This window comes from Poromitra crassiceps (genome assembly GCF_964638095.1).
Source record: "Poromitra crassiceps genome assembly, chromosome: 1".
NCBI classification, from domain to species: domain Eukaryota; kingdom Metazoa; phylum Chordata; class Actinopteri; order Beryciformes; family Melamphaidae; genus Poromitra; species Poromitra crassiceps.
The window spans coordinates 44,771,530-44,794,431 of record NC_139623.1 but is presented as its reverse complement, the minus strand read 5'-3'; the positions used below and the strand labels follow the sequence as shown (position 1 = coordinate 44,794,431).

General features: G+C 45.8%; 1 protein-coding gene across 1 annotated transcript in view; it reads left to right on the top strand.

The window, feature by feature from the left end:
- Nucleotides 1-51: 51 nt before the first annotated feature.
- wnt11 (wingless-type MMTV integration site family, member 11) overlaps nt 52-22,902 on the top strand; it is a 23,274-nt gene continuing 423 nt past the window's right edge. Inside the window, exons 1-6 of the mRNA XM_083639100.1 lie at nt 52-214; nt 2,218-2,419; nt 6,121-6,365; nt 9,428-9,705; nt 10,245-10,537; nt 22,258-22,902. The exon at nt 22,258-22,902 is cut by the window's right edge and continues 423 nt beyond it. Of these exons, the coding sequence (XP_083495226.1) occupies nt 2,337-2,419; nt 6,121-6,365; nt 9,428-9,705; nt 10,245-10,537; nt 22,258-22,432 (1,074 nt within the window). The 5' untranslated portion in view covers nt 52-214; nt 2,218-2,336 and the 3' untranslated portion in view covers nt 22,433-22,902. The remainder of the gene's footprint in view (nt 215-2,217; nt 2,420-6,120; nt 6,366-9,427; nt 9,706-10,244; nt 10,538-22,257) is intronic.

The window sequence follows — 22,902 nt, the reverse complement described above, 5'->3', positions numbered from 1 at the left end:
CCGACACACGGACACGCTGTGGCTCACACACCGCTCACTGGAAACCATGCGTACCTGGCTGGAGCTACTCCATCACCCCGGGCTGGATTTTACCAATGCGTCTGGCTGATACCAACACAGAGACTGCTGCTCCAAAAAGGATATTTATATCGACCCGCGTTGACAGTTTATTTCTTTTATTCAACGTTGAAAGCTGCAGCGCGCACCGTCAAAGGTGAGGTGCAAACTTGTTTGACTGGGGGATCAAAGTTATAGGCTATATACGTTACATAGTGATATTATGCTTCAAATTATGCTTGTTAAGTGGATACAATGCGTTTTAGCGACCGCAGTGGTTTAGGTAAGCGCAGCTGATAGCCTATGTAACCGACCTGAAAAAGGTTAGGAAACTTTATTCCGCTGTTTAGATGCCACGAATTTGATAACCGTTATCTTAGGCTAGACCTAGCCTACTTAATTTTAGCCTAAATAGACAGCAACTGAAATGCAATTTGTTTAAGAAAACTGTAAGTTAATTTGCTACTGGGGGAGGAAAATAAAAAGCTGAAGGCTAGCTATTGCAAAAAAAAGTTATCCGCTTTGAAAAGGCTGCGGTTGATCTTGTTCATCTTTCTCAGTTAGGCTGCATAATATATGAGGTTCCCACTAATCATTAGGAACTAGGATAGATTAATAGGCCACTTGACGTGCCAATCAGTAGCGCTGCCTGTGTAATGGCTCGATGAAAGACACACATCGGATGGTGTGTGAGTGCAGATATCAGCACTTCATCTTCTTGTGGGAACTGAAGACATGCCATTCGAGCCACTTTGACCAAATGTAAATTTAAGCATAATAAGCCACTGGAGGCCGTGGTTCTCAGTGCATTTAAAACAGCCCAGAGGCTTTGTTAGGCACGAGGCCAAGCAGCAACACACCATTGTATTAAAAAGAAGAATGCAAAAAAAAAATATATAGGCTATAGGCTATATAGTCCTTGAACAGTAGCCTAGCGTACCCGTGTGGTTGCCAAGCAACACAGTGTGAGCGGTGAGTTTCGGTTGGCGCATTAATATTTAAATTAATTGTTACACAGGTGTTTGTTTATCGCGACTCAACCAATCAGCATGGAGGAACGGAACTATCTGTTTTAAAGCGCTAATCGGCCAGCACAGGGCGTTTTGATGCACACATTTTTAAGCGCTCTTCAAAGACATTCCTTATCAACAGCACAAAGCCTATCAGATAATGCGCCTCTGATGCGCTGATCTATAGGCTCCCACAGCCACACAGTGATTGCCAAACCCAAATTCTTAAGATTTTCCAAAGTGGAGGAGAGGAGACAATATGTTACATTTCCAGCAGCTTTTATAGCAAAGGGCAGAACTTTGCAAATAAACCAGTAAGTTTAATAGATTACTCAGTCTAGCCAAAATTATCGCCTGGAATTGCTTCTCTCTCTCAGCCAACTATTGCAAAAGTTCTTGTGAATGTAGTAGCCTACCTTTCCTAAATTCGTCCTTACAAAAACAAACTAGGCTTAATCCTATAAGAGCTCAATGCGGCTAAATGTCAGAGCACAACTTCCAGCTATATAATATATAATAGGAGAATATTATAGAGATATCATACCAACAAAATATAGTATAAAATAAGTAGCCTATAAAGTCACTATAACCTCGCTATAGAAATTCATTATTGTGATTTACTGAGAAAAGAGATGTGTAGATGTGAGGACCACAGACACACTAAGTGATTGTCAGAATGTTATATAGTGATTTTTGTTATAGGGCAATGCAATTACTTATTGTGTTTGCTTGCTTGCTTGTAGAATGAGCCTATATAGTGTTGAAATACTACCATGGATTTTCTATTTAGTGCACTGGTAGTGTTAATAAATAAGTTTGCAATTATTTCACGGAGAAAGCACAATCCTATTATGAACTTCTTAAACCATTTTAGACTCATGTATTTATTGTGCAAATGATTTATGAGCGTGTTGACTTGAAGGGAATTAAGGTAATGTTGATCAGATTTCCTTTTCTTCAGATTCTATCTGCTTTTGTTATCATCTCAGATCTAAAACTTGCCTTTTAAAGTCTCCAGAGCTCATCCCTATTCATCAGTTCAGTTGATCAAGCGAAGGGGCGAGGAACACTTTTCAGCACTCATGTGAGAATGCTACAACTGGCAACCTGTGTGACGGCACTAAGCACGCTCTGACTCCATTCATAACAGAGTTCAGAAGAGGAGGCCGTGCCATGACAGTTGACCTCTGAGTGTTCCCCTGAGCCCAGAAGCCCTCCAGCCGCCCGCCTTTCTGTCCCGTCTGACCTGGAGCCACTTTCTTTCTAATCATGAGGAGCACCTCTCATGTTCTGCCTCTTGGTGTGCTCACGGCTCTGCTGCTGTCTCAGGTCTGCTCTGGCATCAAATGGCTGTAAGTATATGCTCAACGCTATTACACCCATCCCTTTCTCTAGATCAGGGGTCTTCTCAAAGTTTGGATGACTGAGGGGGACAATTTAGCGACCCAACGGTGGATTGACTAGCCGACCCATAAACAGAACACAGAATCATTCCAAAAACACATCTTTTCTTTGAGAGTCTATTCTAGACTAAACCTCATGCCAGCTGTGACTCATGTGAGAAACGTATGCTGTGTTTTCTATAGGAGGGGGGGGGGGGTCCCATCTGTCATTTCTCTCTCACACGCACGCACACACACACACACACACACACACCTTCCAACATTAGGCTGTGAAAAAGAGGACACCTTTGGGAGAAAAAAATCCCCCCCTCATGAAAATTTTGCATTCTCGACAAGTTAGCATGAGTTTCATATATGATCTCAGAAACTTCACTCTGGCTTTAAATAAAACTGAGGCCTCTGAAGCCTCTGAAAGACAGTCAACCTAGAATCAGACCATAAATACCATCATGTCTCATCGTGGGCCATTAGAAACGTTCCTGGGGGCCGCAAATGGTCGGCGGGCCGCACTTTGAGAACCCCTGCTCTATGCTTTTTCCCCCAGCCTTTTAAACGCCTACGTTCAAATAACGACACCACCAATGACGTAATGAAGTTTGACAATATCGCTGTATGTTTCAAGCAAGTTACATCAGGAATAGTCGTGTTTAGGGTGAAATGGGCCTCCCGCCTCCAGCCACATCAATATAGATTTATTGGAAGTGTTCAAAAGTCATTGAATTAACGGGAGAGAATTCACATTGCATTGTTAACCTATAGTGTTATGGGAACAAGAAGGCATATTGTACCATTTTGGGTGTTGAAATAGAGAGCCAAAGTGACTGCCTACTTCATGCTTCAGCACTGTACCAGAGATTTTCATCCGCCATTTATTTTCCCATAGACATTTCTGGTACAGTTCTGAAGCAGGAAGTAGGCGGTCACTTTGCCTCTCTATGTGTCAATGTGGATGAGTGGAAGGGCCATGGCAGGCTTTTGAAATGAGCCTCCACATCACTGATCCTGATCAAGGAAAACGCTGCATGCTGTGTGCACGGGTAGGCTTTGTGATGAAAGGGACAGTTAGAGAGTAGCAGGTTATAAATGGACACGTTTTTGTTTTCGTTCTGAATGCGGCTCCGGTGGACAAATACTGCAGTCCTAAGTTCTGCCGCCCTAATGTACGATAATGAGAAGATGTGCAACAGGAAATAAGAGAAGAAATGATGGGGCGTCACGGTGGCGCGGGGGAACTGGGGCGCGTGCCAAGTGACATCACTCTTCACTCTGTGTGTGTGTGTGTGTGTGTGTGTGTGTGTGTGTGTGTGTTGTCCACTGGAGAAAAATGTCATCATGAAAAATAATGTTTTATGAAAAGGAAAGAAGAGATGCTTGTTGATTCCCGCTTGTACTCCGCGCCGCACTGTTTGGATTACGGCAATCTGGGAACCCAGAGTCTATTTTTATTTAAAAAATAGACTCTGGGACAGCCCTACCGTTTTTCCCAGCTTCCTGTACAGCGCGCCCTCTCCTGCCACCATCACTTCCTTTTCCGCGTCCGTTTCGGCTATTTGCTAATAACGTTAATGCATAAACACACTGCATAGAAGACGTCAACTCATTTTACAACAACAGTGGAAAATGACTGGAAAGTCGCGGCGCAAGTTGCTATTTAGACTGTAAACAGTGGAGCACGGACACGGAAAAGGAAGTGACGGTGGCAGGAGAGGCGCGCTGTACAGGAAGCTGGGGGAAACGGTAGGGCTGTCCCAGAGTCTATTTTTCAAATAAAAATAGACTCTGGGTTCCCAGATTGGGATTACGGTAACAGTCAACAAGTCGCAACAGTTTTGGAAAATATGTAAGGTCAACTTTTTTTTTTTTTGGGGGTCGGGGGGTGTTTTTTCTGTGAGGTATTTATATTCATTCAGGCATTTTGCTGCACAAATGATCTGTGTATCTTCTCTTCTTGTTCCCCCCCCCCCCCCATCTTCATACTTTATGACTTATTTGTTTTTTTTTATCTTCTTGAGTTCTTGTGAAGCTTGTGGCGTTTTACACTCGAGCAGATGTGCCCGCGAGAGAGACCGGGGATGGCGTGTGCTAAAATCCAAGCGGGGGACTCTCACAGTACCTTGACAATTAACAGCGCTTACGATGCAAAACAGATGCGGCTGTAAACACCTGCGAGCGGCCGGGGTTACCGCGAGCGCAGAGCGGCCGGGGTTACCGCGAGCGCACGGGAGAAGCCACAGCTTTATCATTGGGCACCGAGTGGCGGGCCAACCCGGGCCCCTAATCCGAAACAGGCCAAGGTGCAGGCGGAGCTGCCCGGTTCTCACGAACCCTCAGCAGAGCGGCTGGGACGCAGAAAAAGCAGAGATCAGAGCCTCCTCCTGTGGCTTCTCTCTATTAAGTTAATCCTCAATAAGTTGAAATTGTTTAAATGAAATCTGTGCACCCTTTAATGGACTATAAACAGAAGATGTGTGTCAAACTGAGGCCACAGGGGACAAAGCCTTCCAGTGGTGTGGGGGTGGGGGGGTGGGGGGGGGGCAATCAGGGAGGAATCCTAGGTAGTTACTCAGCTAAAAGTGGACCAGAATTCAGTGGGTTTTTAAAGAAATCTCTTTTGGCATATGTTGGGGGGGGGCTCTTCTGTGCTTAAACAAAAGAAAAGACCCGTGCCAAGAAGGTGTCACATATATTTTATTCATCCACAGCTGACATCCTTGGGGATCTGCACAGTGATAAGATGGTTCTGCGCCGCGAGGCGTGCCAACATTTCGATTTGTCAGTTGTTTTGTTCTAAGTAGATTCTTTGTTTTCGATTTATTGTCAGTTGTTTGTTCTAAGTAGATCTGTCTCCGAGGTTCGAAATGCGTGTACACAAGGACTTTAAATGGCAAACACACAGCCGAGTCAAACGCAGCAAACAGCCAACATACGCCAGTATCCCCTATTCCTCTCTTTTTCATTTACATCCATAAACCTGTCATACGTAAAGGCTTGGCGCCGGTGTCTTCACCATCGTTAGCATGACACCGATGAAAAGGGCATACAGTCAATGTAAGAACATACAGTCGGTGTGTATACTGAACCAGGGTAGGAAATTAGCGGGGGCTCGGGGCAAAATGCCCCTAGAAAATCTAGAATTGCCCTCGGAATTGGGGTGACGGGGGCTTTTAAATGCCCCCATAAAATAAAGAGTTTAATACTTTCTGTATTTTAACATTATTCTGTATTTGCAAAGCGTGACTCGAAAATGGACAACTCGGCATCCATACAACCCCTGCCCCTCCTCCTACTAGCGTTATTTACCTCAGTGACAGGCAGCACAAGTTAGCTGGCCAGTTAGTTCACTCATGTTTTTGTCAAGTACATTAATAACATGCCGGACAATCAACAGTGTTGTTGAGATAGGAAATGGGGATCTTTAACTGTGATTGTTTATGAACTTTTAGAAATAAAATATGCTTGGATAAGAGTCATTGATTGGTCTGTCATGCTACATAGGTGCAACTAATGTATTTCCCAACATTTGATAAAATTGCCCTGGAAATTATAAAAAATGCCCCAGAAATATATTTCACAGGGGCAAAAATAGCCCTTGTTTAAAAAAGTTAATTTCCTACCCTGTACTGAACTCAACATCTTCCCTCTATTTGCAGAGCGCTATCACATACAGCTGCCTCGCTACACATCAACCAGACCCAACACTGTAAGCTGCTTCCTGGCCTGGTGTCCTCCCAAGCCCAGCTGTGCCGCAGCAACCTGGAGCTCATGCAGACCATCATCCAAGCGGCGCGCGAGGTCAAGAAAACCTGCCAGAAGACCTTCGGCGACATGCGCTGGAACTGCTCCTCCATCGAGATGGCCATCGACGCGCCCAAGTACCGGCCAGACCTCGACAGAGGTACGGCTCATCGATACAGCAGTTTGACATCACAGCAGAGCTGCTCCTCAGTGGGCTAGCTCCTATAGCTCTTGTTTGTGAAGCCAATGCGGAGGTAACTCCAACCTGCATTCTTTCAAATGGCCCGCAGGGGGCGACCCCACTGGCTGGAAAAAGAAGTCTGGTTACAGGGAAGAGAATGGGAAAATGGGTGTATTTCTCACTTGATTATGGCCTTTCCTAATGAGTCTATGGCGTCAGTCGCCAGTTTCAAGTCTTCTTCAATACAGCACAATGTTCATCTTTGATCAATTATGTTCCTATTTAGAGTAAATTAGATGATAGAAAAGACAATGTTTTGGGGCGTGATTGACAGGTCGCCCGTCCAGTGATCGCACAGCTTGCCGATGACAGACCAATAGCAGGCCACACTGCGGTTCTTCTCGTCCAAATTCACGTCACTTCTGGCTCCAAATAACCAAGATGGCGATGGTGGAAAACGCCAACCTGGAGGCTTCAAAGCGTGAGTCTAAAAAACAATGGGTGACATCACGGTAGCTACGTCCATATATGTATACGGTCTATGGCTTAACTTAACTTAACTATATATTGATACGGTCTATGGCTTAACTTAACTTAACTATATATTGATACGGTCTATGGCTTAACTTAACTTAACTATATATTGATACGGTCTATGGCTTAACTTAACTTAACTATATATTGATACGGTCTATGGCTTAACTTAACTTAACTATATATTGATACGGTCTATGGCTGCTCTGTACAATGTCCATGACCACGCTTGGTGGCCTCGGGTGTCTGGCTAGTGTTGAGGTAAAAGCACTTGCCTACCGGGAAGTGGGACTTCCAGCTTGGTCAGACATTCGTACAGGCACTGTTGGCCGTGTCTGCGGGTGGGAAGCTGGTGGGGTATGAGTCCTCCTGCCTCCTCTGGTCGGTCGGGGTGCCTGTTTCGGGGAGGGGGGGGGGGGGGGGGGGGACTGGGGGCAATAGCATGATCCTCCCACATGCTACAGTACATGCTGTCTGGTGAAAAGAAGCGGCTGGCGACTGCACGGGTGTTGGAGGAAGCATGTGCTCGTCTACGGCTCTGGCCAGTTTGGAAGAGGGGGTGGACTAACGACCGGGACAGCAGGGGGAATTGGCCGAGTACAATTGGGAGAAAACGAAAATGATTTTTGCACAGATTTGAATGTGCGGATGCTGCTTTTTCTTCGAGTATTAAAATAACCAATAGCAAAAGAAACTGTCCGTTTCAACCATCTTTTCTGTTTTTAATTTGACATGTTACCTCGACTTTCTGATTTTTTTTTTTTGCCAGCCAAATTGTTCCATCATGTATTGGTGAAAAGCCTGCAACAGAGGCTAATAAAAGCATTATTTGAGAATCCTCCACTCTAACAGCATGTGTGTGTACATACTACATACATACCATTTGATTAACAACCGGCTGGTTATTTCCAAATCCCCACTATTATCTGACTGGATGCCTGTCTGCTCTGTGTGTTCCAGTGTTGGCCTCTGACTTATCTGTTTCTTTTGCCAAAAGGAACTTGAATATGCCAGAGATTGTTGCTGGGTTGCGGGTGGGGGTGGGGGGGGGGTTATATAGCTGCCATTTGCCAAATGAACAGTCTCTACTGGGGCTGAGGAGACAGGAAATGGCTCTTCTCTGTCCAAGGATGGCTTTGATCTTAGCCGCTCTTTGGTCATGCATGATTCTTTCCTTACCTCCATTTGGTCTCAAGCCTTAAACATGTGTGCTGTCCATGTACACACATCACCAGCAATTACATCAATGTTCAGTCTAGGGTGCAGCCAGCGAGAGCAGCAGTGGTCTGTGTTGGAGGAGGACATGTTGTGTGGGCAGTCCAGTTCTCTGAGTCTGTGTTGGAGGAGGACATGTTGTGTGGGCAGTCCAGTTCTCTGAGTCTGTGTTGGAGGAGGACATGTTGTGTGGGCAGTCCAGTTCTCTGAGTCTGTGTTGGAGGAGGACATGTTGTGTGGGCAGTCCAGTTCTCTGAGTCTGTGTTGGAGGAGGACATGTTGTGTGAGCAGTCCAGTTCTCTGAGTGCGTCTTGCCCTCATTGAGACAGTGGGAAAGCGGAGAAGGTCACAGAGTGTTGGAGACAAAGGAGAGAAAGGTTCTGGCATGATTGCATCCTAGGCCATCAGGAGGTGCATGTGGCTCAGGAGGCGGGCTCTTCACCGGCTCCGAGTGCAGACAATCACCTTTTCAATACTGAAGAAAGTATACTCACACTTCAGCATACAACTACTGTCACGTTGAGACGACTAGCATCATCTTAAAAGTTGAGAAAACGAGAACATGTAGCAGCTCTAAAGCAAAACATTGTAAGAATTGACATGCAGCAAAGTTTGGCAATTGTGTGTAAGAGAAATGTACTCAAAATGATATCAAACTGAACTAGCAGATCGATAATGTGCTTATTCAGCTGAAATAGGTGCCACAATGAACCTGGCTACAGAGTTCATGATATTTCATTTTTAAAGTAGTAGGTTTCCCACTAATAACTTTGTATTATTTAAAGGTATGTCAAAGGTACTCAACATCAGTGCTAAAGTAAGGAAGATCCTGGAGCACTCGATTCACTGGAAAGGGATTTTAATAAGGTGCAGTGACTAACGTCTTCATCAGAGTCAAAACTCTGAAGCAACGCTGGAGCGATCGTTCAGGATTCAGTTCTACTTTTCCAGGCGTGAAGCTTGAAGCTGCCGGACATGAAGTCAATGGGAGTTGTGTGGGCGGGTTCAAGGTGCGCCGAGGAGGCGCTGAGAGGAAAAGAGAAGGCTTCTTGTGTGAACGGTTAGGCGTCAGTTCAGCTTGTGCCTGCCTCAAGCTTCAGTTCTGCTCACGTTCGGCGTCCTGTGTGAACAAGACCGTAGACCTGCGCAAACCTGCGCTTCTTACTTCAACACCCGGGTATGATTTCTCGGTCTATATTCTCACTACGGCCAGGCCGAAATCTCCCAAAATCTTGGGGTGCGTTATCTTCAAATCGATATAATATTGACTCATTTATTTCCTATTTCGTCAGGAACAAGGGAGTCGGCCTTCGTCTACGCTCTGTCGGCGGCAGCCATCAGCCACACCATAGCACGGGCATGCACGTCGGGGGACCTGCGGCTGTGCTCGTGCGGCCCTATCCCCGGGGAGATCCCGGAGCCTGGCTATCGCTGGGGCGGCTGTGCTGACAACCTGCATTATGGTCTGGTCATGGGCTCCAAGTTCTCCGATGCTCCCATGAAGATGAAGAGGGCGGGGTCCCACGCCAACAAACTGATGCACCTACACAACAGCGAAGTCGGGAGACAGGTAAGCATGGAGCACCTCCTTCGAACATGGGCGTGCAGATTGCACGCATGCACTCTGATTTGATGTTTTTGAAAGATGTCGTTGTTGGACATGTTTTTTGGTTTTTTACAAAAACCACCATGAATCCATTCCAAAAAAATTCCCATGTTAACAAACCATGTAATCTAATATGGAGTCCTCAAATCGTATTTTTTCTAACAAGTGAAAACTTATGTTGATGGGGTTAGATCATTTAGCTCGTTTCTCGTGCAGTTTAATTTCATTCAATCCCTCTATTGAATAAAGATCATTTCAATATCTTCAAATAAAGCAAATCGCTCTGCTATTATCAAGATTATGTCTCTTGTTTTAGATCTCTGCAGATTATTTCCCCTTAAATTTAGAAAAAAATGTTTTTTTTATGACTCCATACAAAGCTATATGGCTTGTAAAGTAGGATATTTTTGCTGTGTAGACTTCTAAATTCTAAACACCCATATGTATGCCAGTCCTACACGATGCTGCATCTAACCTCCGTGGCCTCTGTTTTTGCTATGCAGGCCCTGAGAGATGCGCTGGTGATGAAGTGCAAGTGCCATGGTGTGTCTGGCTCCTGCTCCATAAGGACCTGCTGGAGAGGCCTGCAGGACCTGAGGGACATCGCCATGGACCTGAAGACCAAGTACCTGTCTGCCACTAAAGTGGTTCACCGGCCCATGGGCACACGCAAGCAGCTGGTGCCCAAAGACATCGACATCAGGCCGGTGAGGGAGAACGAGCTGGTCTACCTGCAGAGCTCGCCCGACTTCTGCACCAAGAACGACAAGCTGGGCTCCGTCGGCACACAGGACAGGTGAGACCGTCATGTCAGACCAGTGTGTGTGTGTGTGTGTGTGTTTGTGTGTGTGTGTGTGTGTGTGTGTGTGTGTGTGTGTGTGTGTGTGTGTGTGTGTGTGTGTGTGTGTGTGTGTGTGTGTGTGTGTGTGTGTGTGTGTGTGTGTGTGTGTGTGAGACTGAGTGAGTGAGTGAGTGAGTATGGTATTGGGGGGATTATGGAGAGCTTGAAGCTATAGAGAGTCAAAGTGGAACGTCACTTCCTGCTTCAGCTCTGTACCAGAGATTTTCATCCGCCATTTATTTTCCCATAGACATTTCGTAAAATGCTTATAAAAATAGTTTTACTTGTTCAAACCAAACGCTTCAGATATATTCAGAAACAGGAGAGACCGCATAAAATTTCATTCAGACCAAAACATTAAAAAAAAAATGCGGGTTTAAAGAAAATATTTTTTCGATGTTGTTTTTTAAAGTTTTGGCCCCAGCAGGGCCGCGGGAAGTAGCGGTGCTGCAGGTGCTGCTGCACCCCCTAGATTTTTTCCAAATTTTTTTTTTTTTTTTTTTTTTACAAATGTAATTAAAAAATATTTTGCAGTGCACTATGTTCCTTTCTTGTTTAAGAATGTTTCGGGAAATTAAAATGTAGCCTATTTAAATAGAATTATCAACAATAACAATCAAGGAAGTTACATGCTTGTAGGCTAGAGAAGAAGAAGAAGCGCGCATGCACGCACATGTTGTGTAGAATCAACCAACAACCAATACGAATTGTTTAATCTGGCAATAAAGAAATGTGAACTTGACATGCTATTTTAATAGCCTACTCAAAAATGCACCTCCCACTATACAGCAAAGAGAGGAGTCAATGTTTCTTGATATATGCCATTCAGATCAGAATAATTAGTCTAGTCATTAAGTTTGCTGATAATATTTCTATCATGTTAAGTCTGTGTCATGTTAACTGGTGTATTCAGAGCAAATAGGGAGATATAGAGCATTATCATTATGCTATATATCTCCCTCTTTGCTCTGAATGAGTGAGAAAATTAGAAAATACTGAATAATTACATCACAACAGTATCCTAATGTTAATTTAAAATGAGATATTCCTCTAAATATGGCAAAAAAATGTAAAAAAAAACGTCAAATCTTTTTTTCCCTGCCTCCCAGCACCCCCTGCTTAAAGTGACTTCCAGCGGCCCTGGGTCCCATGGCCGTAACTAGCTATGAGGACGGGGAGGTCCGGACCTCCCCTAATATTTCAGAGGGAATTTTTTTTTTTTTTTTTTTTTATAAAACAATCTGCATGGAAAAGCATGAAAAACACGGGATCGCTTTTATTTTGAAACGAAAGGCAGGTCAGGCAGGAAGTCATCTGACGCCCTGTCCGCGGTAACTTGATTCCGAGAGAGCAGCAGCATGGTGGTGAGTGATGACTGTCTGTCTGCCTGGCGAGATAATTGAAGGTGAGCGAGCTGCGAGACAGTGAGCGAGTGAACGACAGACAGTGAGTGACACTGACAGATTTTTTAGCAACAACCAAGAAAGTAAGTGTCTAGTCTGTCTCTTAAGTAATGTTACCTGTGTGACACGTTGGGATGCTACTGGCTAATCATGCATGATGCCAATTGCCAAGCTCCCGAAGTCAGGTATGCAGGTGGCTATATGCATGGTTTCAGTTTCATGACCCAATAAGTAACAAAAAGAGGTGGTGTAAAGTTAAAAACAACATAATATATTTTATTTTATTTTTCAATCGTTCCTATCAGGAATAAATAAATGTCCCTCTGTATGTTTTTTTTATTATCGATGATGACTTTGTGTGCTTGGGTTGTGTACCTGTGTTTGTAGGTGTCATTTTGATATGAATTTGGCTAAAACAGTTTGTGTTTGTTAGTTACAATTATGTTGACAGGAGAGCTGAGCAGGTGGTGACATGAAAGAGAATATACTGAATAATGACATCACAACAGTATAATCCTAATGTTGATTTAAAATGATATATTACTCTAAATATGGCTAAAAAAGGGGGGGAAAAACCCTCAAATTTTTTTCGGCGCCGCCTCCCCTTGCTGGACCTCCCCTATTTCGGAACCCTGGTTACGGCCCTGCTGGGTCCCAGTGAAATGTTCTATGGTCTCTCCCGATTCTAAATATAGCTGAACCGTTTGGTTTGACCAAGTAAAACTATTTTTATAGGCATTTTACGAATTGTCTCTAGGGCAAAATAAATGGCGGATGAAAATCTCTGGTATAGTGCTGCTGAAGCAGGAAGTGACGTTCACTCTGCCTCTCTCTATTGGTGGCAGTTATAGTTCTCTGTTGTTTTGGAGTTAGACTCATTATCAGAACTGAAGTGACAGACCCACCCAGCCGACAAATAGGAAATGAGCGATCCTGTTTGCCTGCTCGTCCAGGATGTTGACTTTAGTGAAGTGCATGGCCTGCCTGGTGGCAGCGTTTAGTTTGGAGGCTGGCTGATAACGAGCACTGCTCCCTGAGATGGCTCTGTCTGTGGCATGTTTAAGCACGTGTCAGTGATGAGGCCATTGTGACTGGGCTCCTTGTGCCGCTATCTGACCCAGTGACTAATGCAGTTATTCTTGGGACTGAGTGCACTCAGCTGATATCGATTTGAAGAGTGCCACACAAATGGGAAATAGTAATGGCCCCCCCCCCCCCGCCCCCCCGCGGGGCCGCGCTGATACCAGCGGTGGAAATGGGCCATAAGTGGGCAGCAACTAGGAGTCCCTTTGTCTGACGGCCTCACACAGAGAGAGATGTGGCCGACCAGTATCAGATATGACATGCAAATACTGTACACTACTATCTTGCCAGTGTTTTTGCTTTTTCCAATGTTCTCTCTCCTTGAGAGAGAGGGATTTTGGTGCTATCTCAGTCAGCAGGATAGGATAGACATGGGAATTTTCAAGAAACGCGTCTAGGATGTGGCCGCTGAAGTTTCTCTGAAGATGTACAAATTTAATCTCAAGCAACTCTACAAGCATTGCCTGTCTAAATATCTGTTAAATATGGAATATCCTACTGTATAAAGACGAACAAGGACAACAATGAAATCACATGATAGTCAGCTAATATCAATATAAGAATGATATCGTTCCAATATGCTTTTCGGTTCTCCACTCTACATCTCTGCATGCGAGCACTTTCTGTGTGTTTACCACCACTTTAAGTGGACAGCTCTGCACTGGAGACTGCCAGCCAACACAGGCACTGAAGCTTCTGGCATACTCTTCGCGCCCAGCCAAGCGCATAGGGCGCGCGGCGATTATGACGTCATCGCACGGGGCGTGTCGGGGGGTGAGGCCTGAGCGCAGCGCGGCGCGTCCATGGAGATTTTTCTATCAGCGCGTCGGGTTTTGCTGCCTGTGCCTGTGAGATCTCCGTGGTAGGCTATCAGTGGATATCTGCTGTGATTGAGTCCTCACCGTCGTAAAGTCACCTTTGAAGCATGACGTTCGATTATAACGAACTAGTTGTGTGGCTTAGCCTTCGCAAATGTTGAGGGTCGTTTTTTAGAATTTAATACATAGAATTGGGAACGTTACATTCAATTTCATTCAGACTGCCTGGAGGAGCGAGCTGAGCACTGAGTATGTTCTGTTTTGGCCTGCGCAGAGTGCGCGCGCCCTCCTCGGAGCCCCGCCTCCAGCGCGTGCGCGAAGAGTATGCCAGAAGCTTAAGCAAGGCAACTCAATGGCATGTGATGTTGTTGTATGTTATGTTATGTCATACGACATCATAATGACACGGTCACATCATGTGTCCCTCAGCACTCGGCCACTCCATAGATAACCAGGAGACATGCTTCACGTCAAGTACACTCACTGCGTCCCATCATGCATCCCTCATCTCCCGCCTGAGAACATAGCAGCCACATTCGCTCTGCACAATATTTAGGCCAAGTCACAAGGCACCCAATTCAAGGCCGTCATCGAAGGAACGTGTAACACTGATGTGTGCGCGTGTGTGCCTGTGTGCGTGTGTGTGTGTGTGTGTGTGTGTGTGTGTGTGTGGGATCCAACTGTTTCCATGAGGGTCTAGACCGGGGTAGGAAATTAGCGGGGGCTCGGGGGAAAATGCCCATTAAAAATGTAAAACAAAAACAAAAATTGCCCTTGGAATTGTAAAAAGAAAGTTAACTTCCTCTATTTTCATGTTACTCTCTATTTGCAAAGCGTGTACGGATTTTGGTCAAAAGCTTCTGCACACCTAAAAATGACAGGAGCGACGGAGGAGGGAAAACCCGACTAAATCAAAAGAAAATAACTCCCGCACTGTCTCCAAATGCAAAAGGTTTTATTAAACAGAAAGAATAACGTGTCGGTCCTTCTTCCTTCTTCGGACCTTCTTCAGATTCTCCAAGAATCGCAAGAATCTGAAGAAGGTCTTAGGACCGAAACGTTATTCTTTCTGTTTAATAAAACCTTTTGCATTTGGAGACAGTGCGGGAGTTATTTTCTTTTGGCAAAGCACAACTAAAAAATGGCCAGCTAGGCATCCGTACCTGCATCGCCCCCTCCTCATAGTGTTATTTACCTCAGTGACGCTAGTTCACTAGCTAACATTAAATTATGAACATGGAGCATTTTTTAATATGCAAACCACCCGCTGAGTCACGACTAGAAACAGATTGAAATGAAATAGAAACAGACGCTGACCCTCTCCCGGTCTGCCCAAGGCCTGAAAAACAAAATGGCCAGCTAGGCATCTGTACCTGCACCGCAACCCTCCTCTTAGCGTTATAACATCAGTGACGCTAGTTCACTAGCTAACATTAACTTATGAACATGGAACATTTTTTATGAACATGGAAAAAAAATTAATATGCAAACCACCCGCTGAGTCACGACTAGAAACACATTGAAATGAAATAGAAACAGTCGCTGACCCTCTCCCGGTCTGCCCAGGGCCTAAAGGACTGTCAAAGAGTCTACTATTGTGGGCTGGAGGATGAACTGGATAGCGAGTAGCAACATATACTACCCACAGTACATCTGGAGACAATAGGAAATCAGGATTCGTAACTGTGATTGTTTATGAACTTTTAGAAATAATATGCTTGCAAGAGTCATTGAATATTGGTATGTCATGCAACATAGAAGAACTAAGGTATTTCCCAACATTTGATAAAATTACCATGGAAATGATCCAAAATGCCCTCTAAACATATTTCACAGGGGGGGGGGGGCAGCCCTTGTTAAAATAGTTAATTTCCTATGCTGGTCTAGACCGAGGGTGTCTGGACGATGTTCAAACAGTCCATCTCACAACGCTCGATCACACGGTCAGAGCACAAGCCCCGCTAAGCAGCTGCTGTGCTCCGACAGTCTGTTCTCAGTTCCCTTCATCGCTGGTGGCCACTTCAGGACGCTGGTATCTGGCTTCACCCTCAAAGTGACTTCTAATCTTGCTCTCGTCAGCGTCGATCGCTCCGACCCACTGACCACTGACAAGGCCCGAGAGCCGGACAGAACAGCAGTAGTTCTCAGTGCCAAGAATGTCTGTCCACTGTGTCCAGTGGCCACCATGTCCAGAGTTATGTACACTTGTGCTCTACTCTTTGTAGTGACACTGCCGTGGTTCTGACACGGCATAGAGTTTGGGACAGGGGGCAAATGGAATGTTAGCAGTGACGCCAGAGCTAATGGCTAATGTGTGTGATCTCTGGAACAGGAAGTGTCACGGCCCTGTGAGGAGAGTGGAGACGCAGCACCGCTGGCTCTGCTTTACTCCTAAATTGCATTGTTGTGTCTCTCTTTAAACCAGCATAATATGTGAGCAGGAGAATAGAGTTCCACAGGGGGATCACCATGTCTTTTTGTAGGCCAACCTCAGAAGTTAGCTGCTTCCCTCATCTGGAAGTCAGTGAGATCTTTTGTATGGGGGATTTTGGTTCGATGCCTGAAATAAGGTCTGTGATTTTTTTTTGTAAATCGCAATTTTCAGAGAATTCTTCAAAAAAATAATTAAATGGCGTGTTCATTTGTGAAGACGATCTTGCTGAACACAAAGGACGCAGTTAACCACAGAGCTTAGAATCAGAATCAGAATCAGCTTTTTTGGCCAAGTATGTACACATACAAGGACATTGGCTCTGGTTTGCTTTTTAACTCTCGGTGTACTCCCACACAAAAGAAAAGAAAAAGTAGGCTCAGGCTAAAACCAACAAGAATCACAAAAGATAATTAAATATTAGCATCAACTATTATATACAATGCAATAATAATAATAATAATAATAAGTGTATGAAAGAGCATAGGAATCATTCCTGCCGCACTATATATACACCGTCCTGTCCTGTTGCTCCATCTGCAGCAGCAAGGAGACGGGGAGGGGAGGTAGGGGTCCCACCAAGGAGACGGGGAGGGGGGGTAGGGGTCCCACCAAGGAGACGGGGAGGGGGGGTAGGGGTCCCACCGTTGTAATGAGTCCGTCCTGCGCTCTGAATGACTCCCAGTCCTCCTCCCTCTCCTCCCACTCCAGCAGCGCTCATCAGCCCAGTGTCTCTCTCACCATGCTGCTCATTAACACTCTGCCATCATAAAACAATGCAATTATGTGGAGAGGGCAAGCTAAATAGAGGGAGGGGTCCCCCGTGTATTCAGTGTGATTTATGACAGGGCTATTCTGCACTCACTCAAGATGCCTCTGCATTCTCAAATGAAAGTCTCCCAAGCAAAGACCCCCACCCAAAAAAAAAGTGGAAAATGTTTGGCCCGAATGAATGCACAAAGGCACATTGGTCACGCACTTTCATGGTCTGTGAGATTGCACACAGACCGTGCTAGACAACACCATTCAGAGGAGTTGTAAACTTAATTGTCCCGGTCAGGACAAACCAAATCGTGTTTGGAGCCGGGGAATATGTTGCCTTTCATAGCTATCGTGTTCAGAAAAAAGAAAAAAAAATCAACCAGAGAAAGAAAGACTTTAATCTCAAAATTCTGACTTCATTTTCAGAATTCCGCCTTTATTCTCAGAATCCTGATTTGAAGTTATAATCTCAAACATTTTCATTAAAAAAAGAATGACTGATAGTGACCCCATTGACATTTTGGATCTCAACTGCAACTACCACTCATCACCATAGGTGTCACCCAAGAGAACAAAACTGAAATCTTAGAGATGATCACTTTCACTTGAAACTTGGAACTAAAACAAACAAACAAACAAAACTCAAGTGACCTTAATCATCTTAGCTTGTTTTAAATTGTGTGTGGTGTAAAAAAAAAAAAAAAAAAAAAAATTCAGGTGACCCTATTTGAATTTCACGTCGTGACCCTAAGGTTGGGAACCACTGTCTTAACGTGTCCCTCTCTGTCTCTGCTATCTCCAGGCAGTGCAAGAAAACGTCCAAATGTCTTAACGTGTCCCTCTCTGTCTCTGCTATCTCCAGGCAGTGCAACAAAACGTCCAAATGTCTTAACGTGTCCCTCTCCGTCTCTGCTGTCTCCAGGCAGTATAACAAAACGTCCAAATGTCTTAACGTGTCCCTCTCCGTCTCTGCTCTGTCTCCAGGCAGTGCAACAAAACGTCCAAATGTCTTAACGTGTCCCTCTCCGTCTCTGCTGTCTCCAGGCAGTATAACAAAACGTCCAAATGTCTTAACGTGTCCCTCTCCGTCTCTGCTCTGTCTCCAGGCAGTGCAACAAAACATCCAAATGTCTTAACGTGTCCCTCTCCGTCTCTGCTGTCTCCAGGCAGTGCAACAAAACGTCCAAATGTCTTAACGTGTCCCTCTCCGTCTCTGCTGTCTCCAGGCAGTGCAACAAAACGTCCAAATGCCTTAACGTGTCCCTCTCTGTCTCTGCTGTCTCCAGGCAGTATAACAAAACGTCCAAATGTCTTAACATGTCCCTCTCTGTCTCTGCTGTCTCCAGGCAGTGCAACAAAACGTCCAAATGTCTTAACGTGTCCCTCTCCGTCTCTGCTGTCTCCAGGCAGTGCAACAAAACGTCCAAATGTCTTAACGTGTCCCTCTCCATCTGCTGTCTCCAGGCAGTGTAACAAAACTTCCAAATGTCTTAACGTGTCCCTCTCCATCTCTGCTGTCTCCAGGCAGTGTAACAAAACATCCAAATGTCTTAACGTGTCCCTCTCCGTCTCTGCTGTCTCCAGGCAGTGTAACAAAACGTCCAAATGTCTTAACGTGTCCCTCTCCATCTGCTGTCTCCAGGCAGTGTAACAAAACGTCCAAATGTCTTAACGTGTCCCTCTCCGTCTCTGCTGTCTCCAGGCAGTGCAACAAAATGTCCAAATGTCTTAACGTGTCCCTCTCCATCTCTGCTGTCTCCAGGCAGTGCAACAAAACGTCCAAATGTCTTAACGTGTCCCTCTCCATCTGCTGTCTCCAGGCAGTGCAACAAAATGTCCAAATGTCTTAACATGTCCCTCTCCGTCTCTGCTGTCTCCAGGCAGTATAACAAAACGTCCAAATGTCTTAACGTGTCCCTCTCCATCTCTGCTGTCTCCAGGCAGTGCAACAAAACGTCCAAATGCCTTAACGTGTCCCTCTCTGTCTCTGCTGTCTCCAGGCAGTATAACAAAACGTCCAAATGTCTTAACATGTCCCTCTCTGTCTCTGCTGTCTCCAGGCAGTGCAACAAAACGTCCAAATGTCTTAACGTGTCCCTCTCCGTCTCTGCTGTCTCCAGGCAGTGCAACAAAACGTCCAAATGTCTTAACGTGTCCCTCTCCATCTGCTGTCTCCAGGCAGTGTAACAAAACTTCCAAATGTCTTAACGTGTCCCTCTCCATCTCTGCTGTCTCCAGGCAGTGTAACAAAACATCCAAATGTCTTAACGTGTCCCTCTCCGTCTCTGCTGTCTCCAGGCAGTGTAACAAAACGTCCAAATGTCTTAACCTGTTCCTCTCCGTCTCTGCTGTCTCCAGGCAGTGTAACAAAACGTCCAAATGTCTTAACGTGTCCCTCTCCGTCTCTGCTGTCTCCAGGCAGTGTAACAAAACGTCCAAATGTCTTAACGTGTCCCTCTCCATCTCTGCTCTGTCTCCAGGCAGTGTAACAAAACGTCCAAATGTCTTAACATGTCCCTCACCGTCTCTGCTGTCTCCAGGCAGTGCAACAAAATGTCCAAATGTCTTAACGTGTCCCTCTCCGTCTCTGCTCTGTCTCCAGGCAGTGCAACAAAACGTCAAAATGTCTTAACGTGTCCCTCTCCGTCTCTGCTGTCTCCAGGCAGTGCAACAAAACGTCCAAATGTCTTAACGTGTCCCTCTCCATCTGCTGTCTCCAGGCAGTGCAACAAAACGTCCAACTGTCTTAACATGTCCCTCTCCGTCTCTGCTCTGTCTCCAGGCAGTGCAACAAAACGTCCAAATGTCTTAACGTGTCCCTCTCCGTCTCTGCTGTCTCCAGGCAGTGTAACAAAACGTCCAAATGTCTTAACGTGTCCCTCTCCGTCTCTGCTGTCTCCAGGCAGTGCAACAAAACGTCCAAATGTCTTAACGTGTCCCTCTCCATCTGCTGTCTCCAGGCAGTGCAACAAAACGTCCAAATGTCTTAACGTGTCCCTCTCCATCTCTGCTGTCTCCAGGCAGTGCAACAAAACGTCCAAATGTCTTAACGTGTCCCTCTCCGTCTCTGCTGTCTCCAGGCAGTATAACAAAACGTCCAAATGTCTTAACGTGTCCCTCTCCGTCTCTGCTCTGTCTCCAGGCAGTGCAACAAAACATCCAAATGTCTTAACGTGTCCCTCTCCGTCTCTGCTGTCTCCAGGCAGTGCAACAAAACGTCCAAATGTCTTAACGTGTCCCTCTCCGTCTCTGCTGTCTCCAGGCAGTGCAACAAAACGTCCAAATGTCTTAACGTGTCCCTCTCCATCTGCTGTCTCCAGGCAGTGTAACAAAACGTCCAAATGTCTTAACGTGTCCCTCTCCGTCTCTGCTGTCTCCAGGCAATGCAACAAAATGTCCAAATGTCTTAACGTGTCCCTCTCCATCTCTGCTGTCTCCAGGCAGTGCAACAAAACGTCCAAATGTCTTAACGTGTCCCTCTCCATCTGCTGTCTCCAGGCAGTGCAACAAAATATCCAAATGTCTTAACGTGTCCCTCTCCGTCTCTGCTGTCTCCAGGCAGTATAACAAAACGTCCAAATGTCTTAACGTGTCCCTCTCCATCTCTGCTGTCTCCAGGCAGTGTAACAAAACGTCCAAATGTCTTAACGTGTCCCTCTCCATCTGCTGTCTCCAGGCAGTGCAACAAAATGTCCAAATGTCTTAACGTGTCCCTCTCCGTCTCTGCTGTCTCCAGGCAGTATAACAAAACGTCCAAATGTCTTAACGTGTCCCTCTCCATCTCTGCTGTCTCCAGGCAGTGCAACAAAACGTCCAAATGCCTTAACGTGTCCCTCTCTGTCTCTGCTGTCTCCAGGCAGGATATAAAAAAACGTCCAAATGTCTTAACATGTCCCTCTCTGTCTCTGCTGTCTCCAGGCAGTGCAACAAAACGTCCAAATGTCTTAACGTGTCCCTCTCCGTCTCTGCTGTCTCCAGGCAGTGCAACAAAACGTCCAAATGTCTTAACGTGTCCCTCTCCATCTGCTGTCTCCAGGCAGTGTAACAAAACTTCCAAATGTCTTAACGTGTCCCTCTCCATCTCTGCTGTCTCCAGGCAGTGTAACAAAACATCCAAATGTCTTAACGTGTCCCTCTCCGTCTCTGCTGTCTCCAGGCAGTGTAACAAAACGTCCAAATGTCTTAACGTGTCCCTCTCCGTCTCTGCTGTCTCCAGGCAGTGTAACAAAACGTCCAAATGTCTTAACGTGTTCCTCTCCGTCTCTGCTGTCTCCAGGCAGTGTAACAAAACGTCCAAATGTCTTAACGTGTCCCTCTCCGTCTCTGCTGTCTCCAGGCAGTGTAACAAAACGTCCAAATGTCTTAACGTGTCCCTCTCCATCTCTGCTCTGTCTCCAGGCAGTGTAACAAAACGTCCAAATGTCTTAACATGTCCCTCACCGTCTCTGCTGTCTCCAGGCAGTGCAACAAAATGTCCAAATGTCTTAACGTGTCCCTCTCCGTCTCTGCTCTGTCTCCAGGCAGTGCAACAAAACGTCAAAATGTCTTAACGTGTCCCTCTCCGTCTCTGCTTTCTCCAGGCAGTGCAACAAAACATCCAAATGGCTTAACGTGTCCCTCTCCGTCTCTGCTGTCTCCAGGCAGTGCAACAAAACGTCCAAATGTCTTAACGTGTCCCTCTCCATCTGCTGTCTCCAGGCAGTGCAACAAAACGTCCAACTGTCTTAACATGTCCCTCTCCGTCTCTGCTCTGTCTACAGGCAGTGCAACAAAACGTCCAAATGTCTTAACGTATCCCTCTCCGTCTCTGCTGTCTCCAGGCAGTGTAACAAAACGTCCAAATGTCTTAACGTGTCCCTCTCCGTCTCTGCTGTCTCCAGGCAGTGCAACAAAACGTCCAAATGTCTTAACGTGTCCCTCTCCATCTGCTGTCTCCAGGCAGTGCAACAAAACGTCCAAATGTCTTAACGTGTCCCTCTCCATCTCTGCTGTCTCCAGGCAGTGCAACAAAACGTCCAAATGTCTTAACGTGTCCCTCTCCGTCTCTGCTGTCTCCAGGCAGTATAACAAAACATCCAAATGTCTTAACGTGTCCCTCTCCGTCTCTGCTGTCTCCAGGCAGTGCAACAAAACGTCCAAATGCCTTAACGTGTCCCTCTCTGTCTCTGATGTCTCCAGGCAGTGCAACAAAACGTCGTTGGGCAGCGACAGCTGTGACCTGATGTGCTGCGGCCGCGGCTACAACCCCTACACGGAGAAGCTGGTGGAGCGCTGCCACTGCAAGTACCACTGGTGCTGCTACGTCACCTGCAAGAAGTGCGAGCGGATCGTGGAGAGATACGTCTGCAAATGAGTCCACGCCCACTGCCGCCGCCGGGAGCCAACCAGCAGTCCTCTCCCTTTTGACCCAGCCAGCCGGGGGTGGGGCTACAGATAACCAAAGCACTACGATACCAAGAAGGCTTACTTTTGTCTTAAGCTTTAGCATGTATATTTCAACAAGAAGCAGTCTATTCTTGTTTCATTATCACTCAACTTTTATTGCATCTCCAAAACCGCCAATTGGGACCTTTTCTCCTTCTTTTTCGGCTCCCACAACCGAAACGTGGGGCAACGTGACAAAATGCCAGTCGGTTTACGTGAAGACTGCCGTCCTCCTGAGTTTTTTCCCCCTTTCTTGTTAATGAACATACATTCACCCTACTGGGATATTGAAAGTCTATTTTATTATATCTTTATTAAAAGAAAATGATATTGGATTTTATTCTGGAGGAGAGGGATTCTGCCGTCTCCTCACTAGACAGAGGCCCAAGGGGTTCTGAT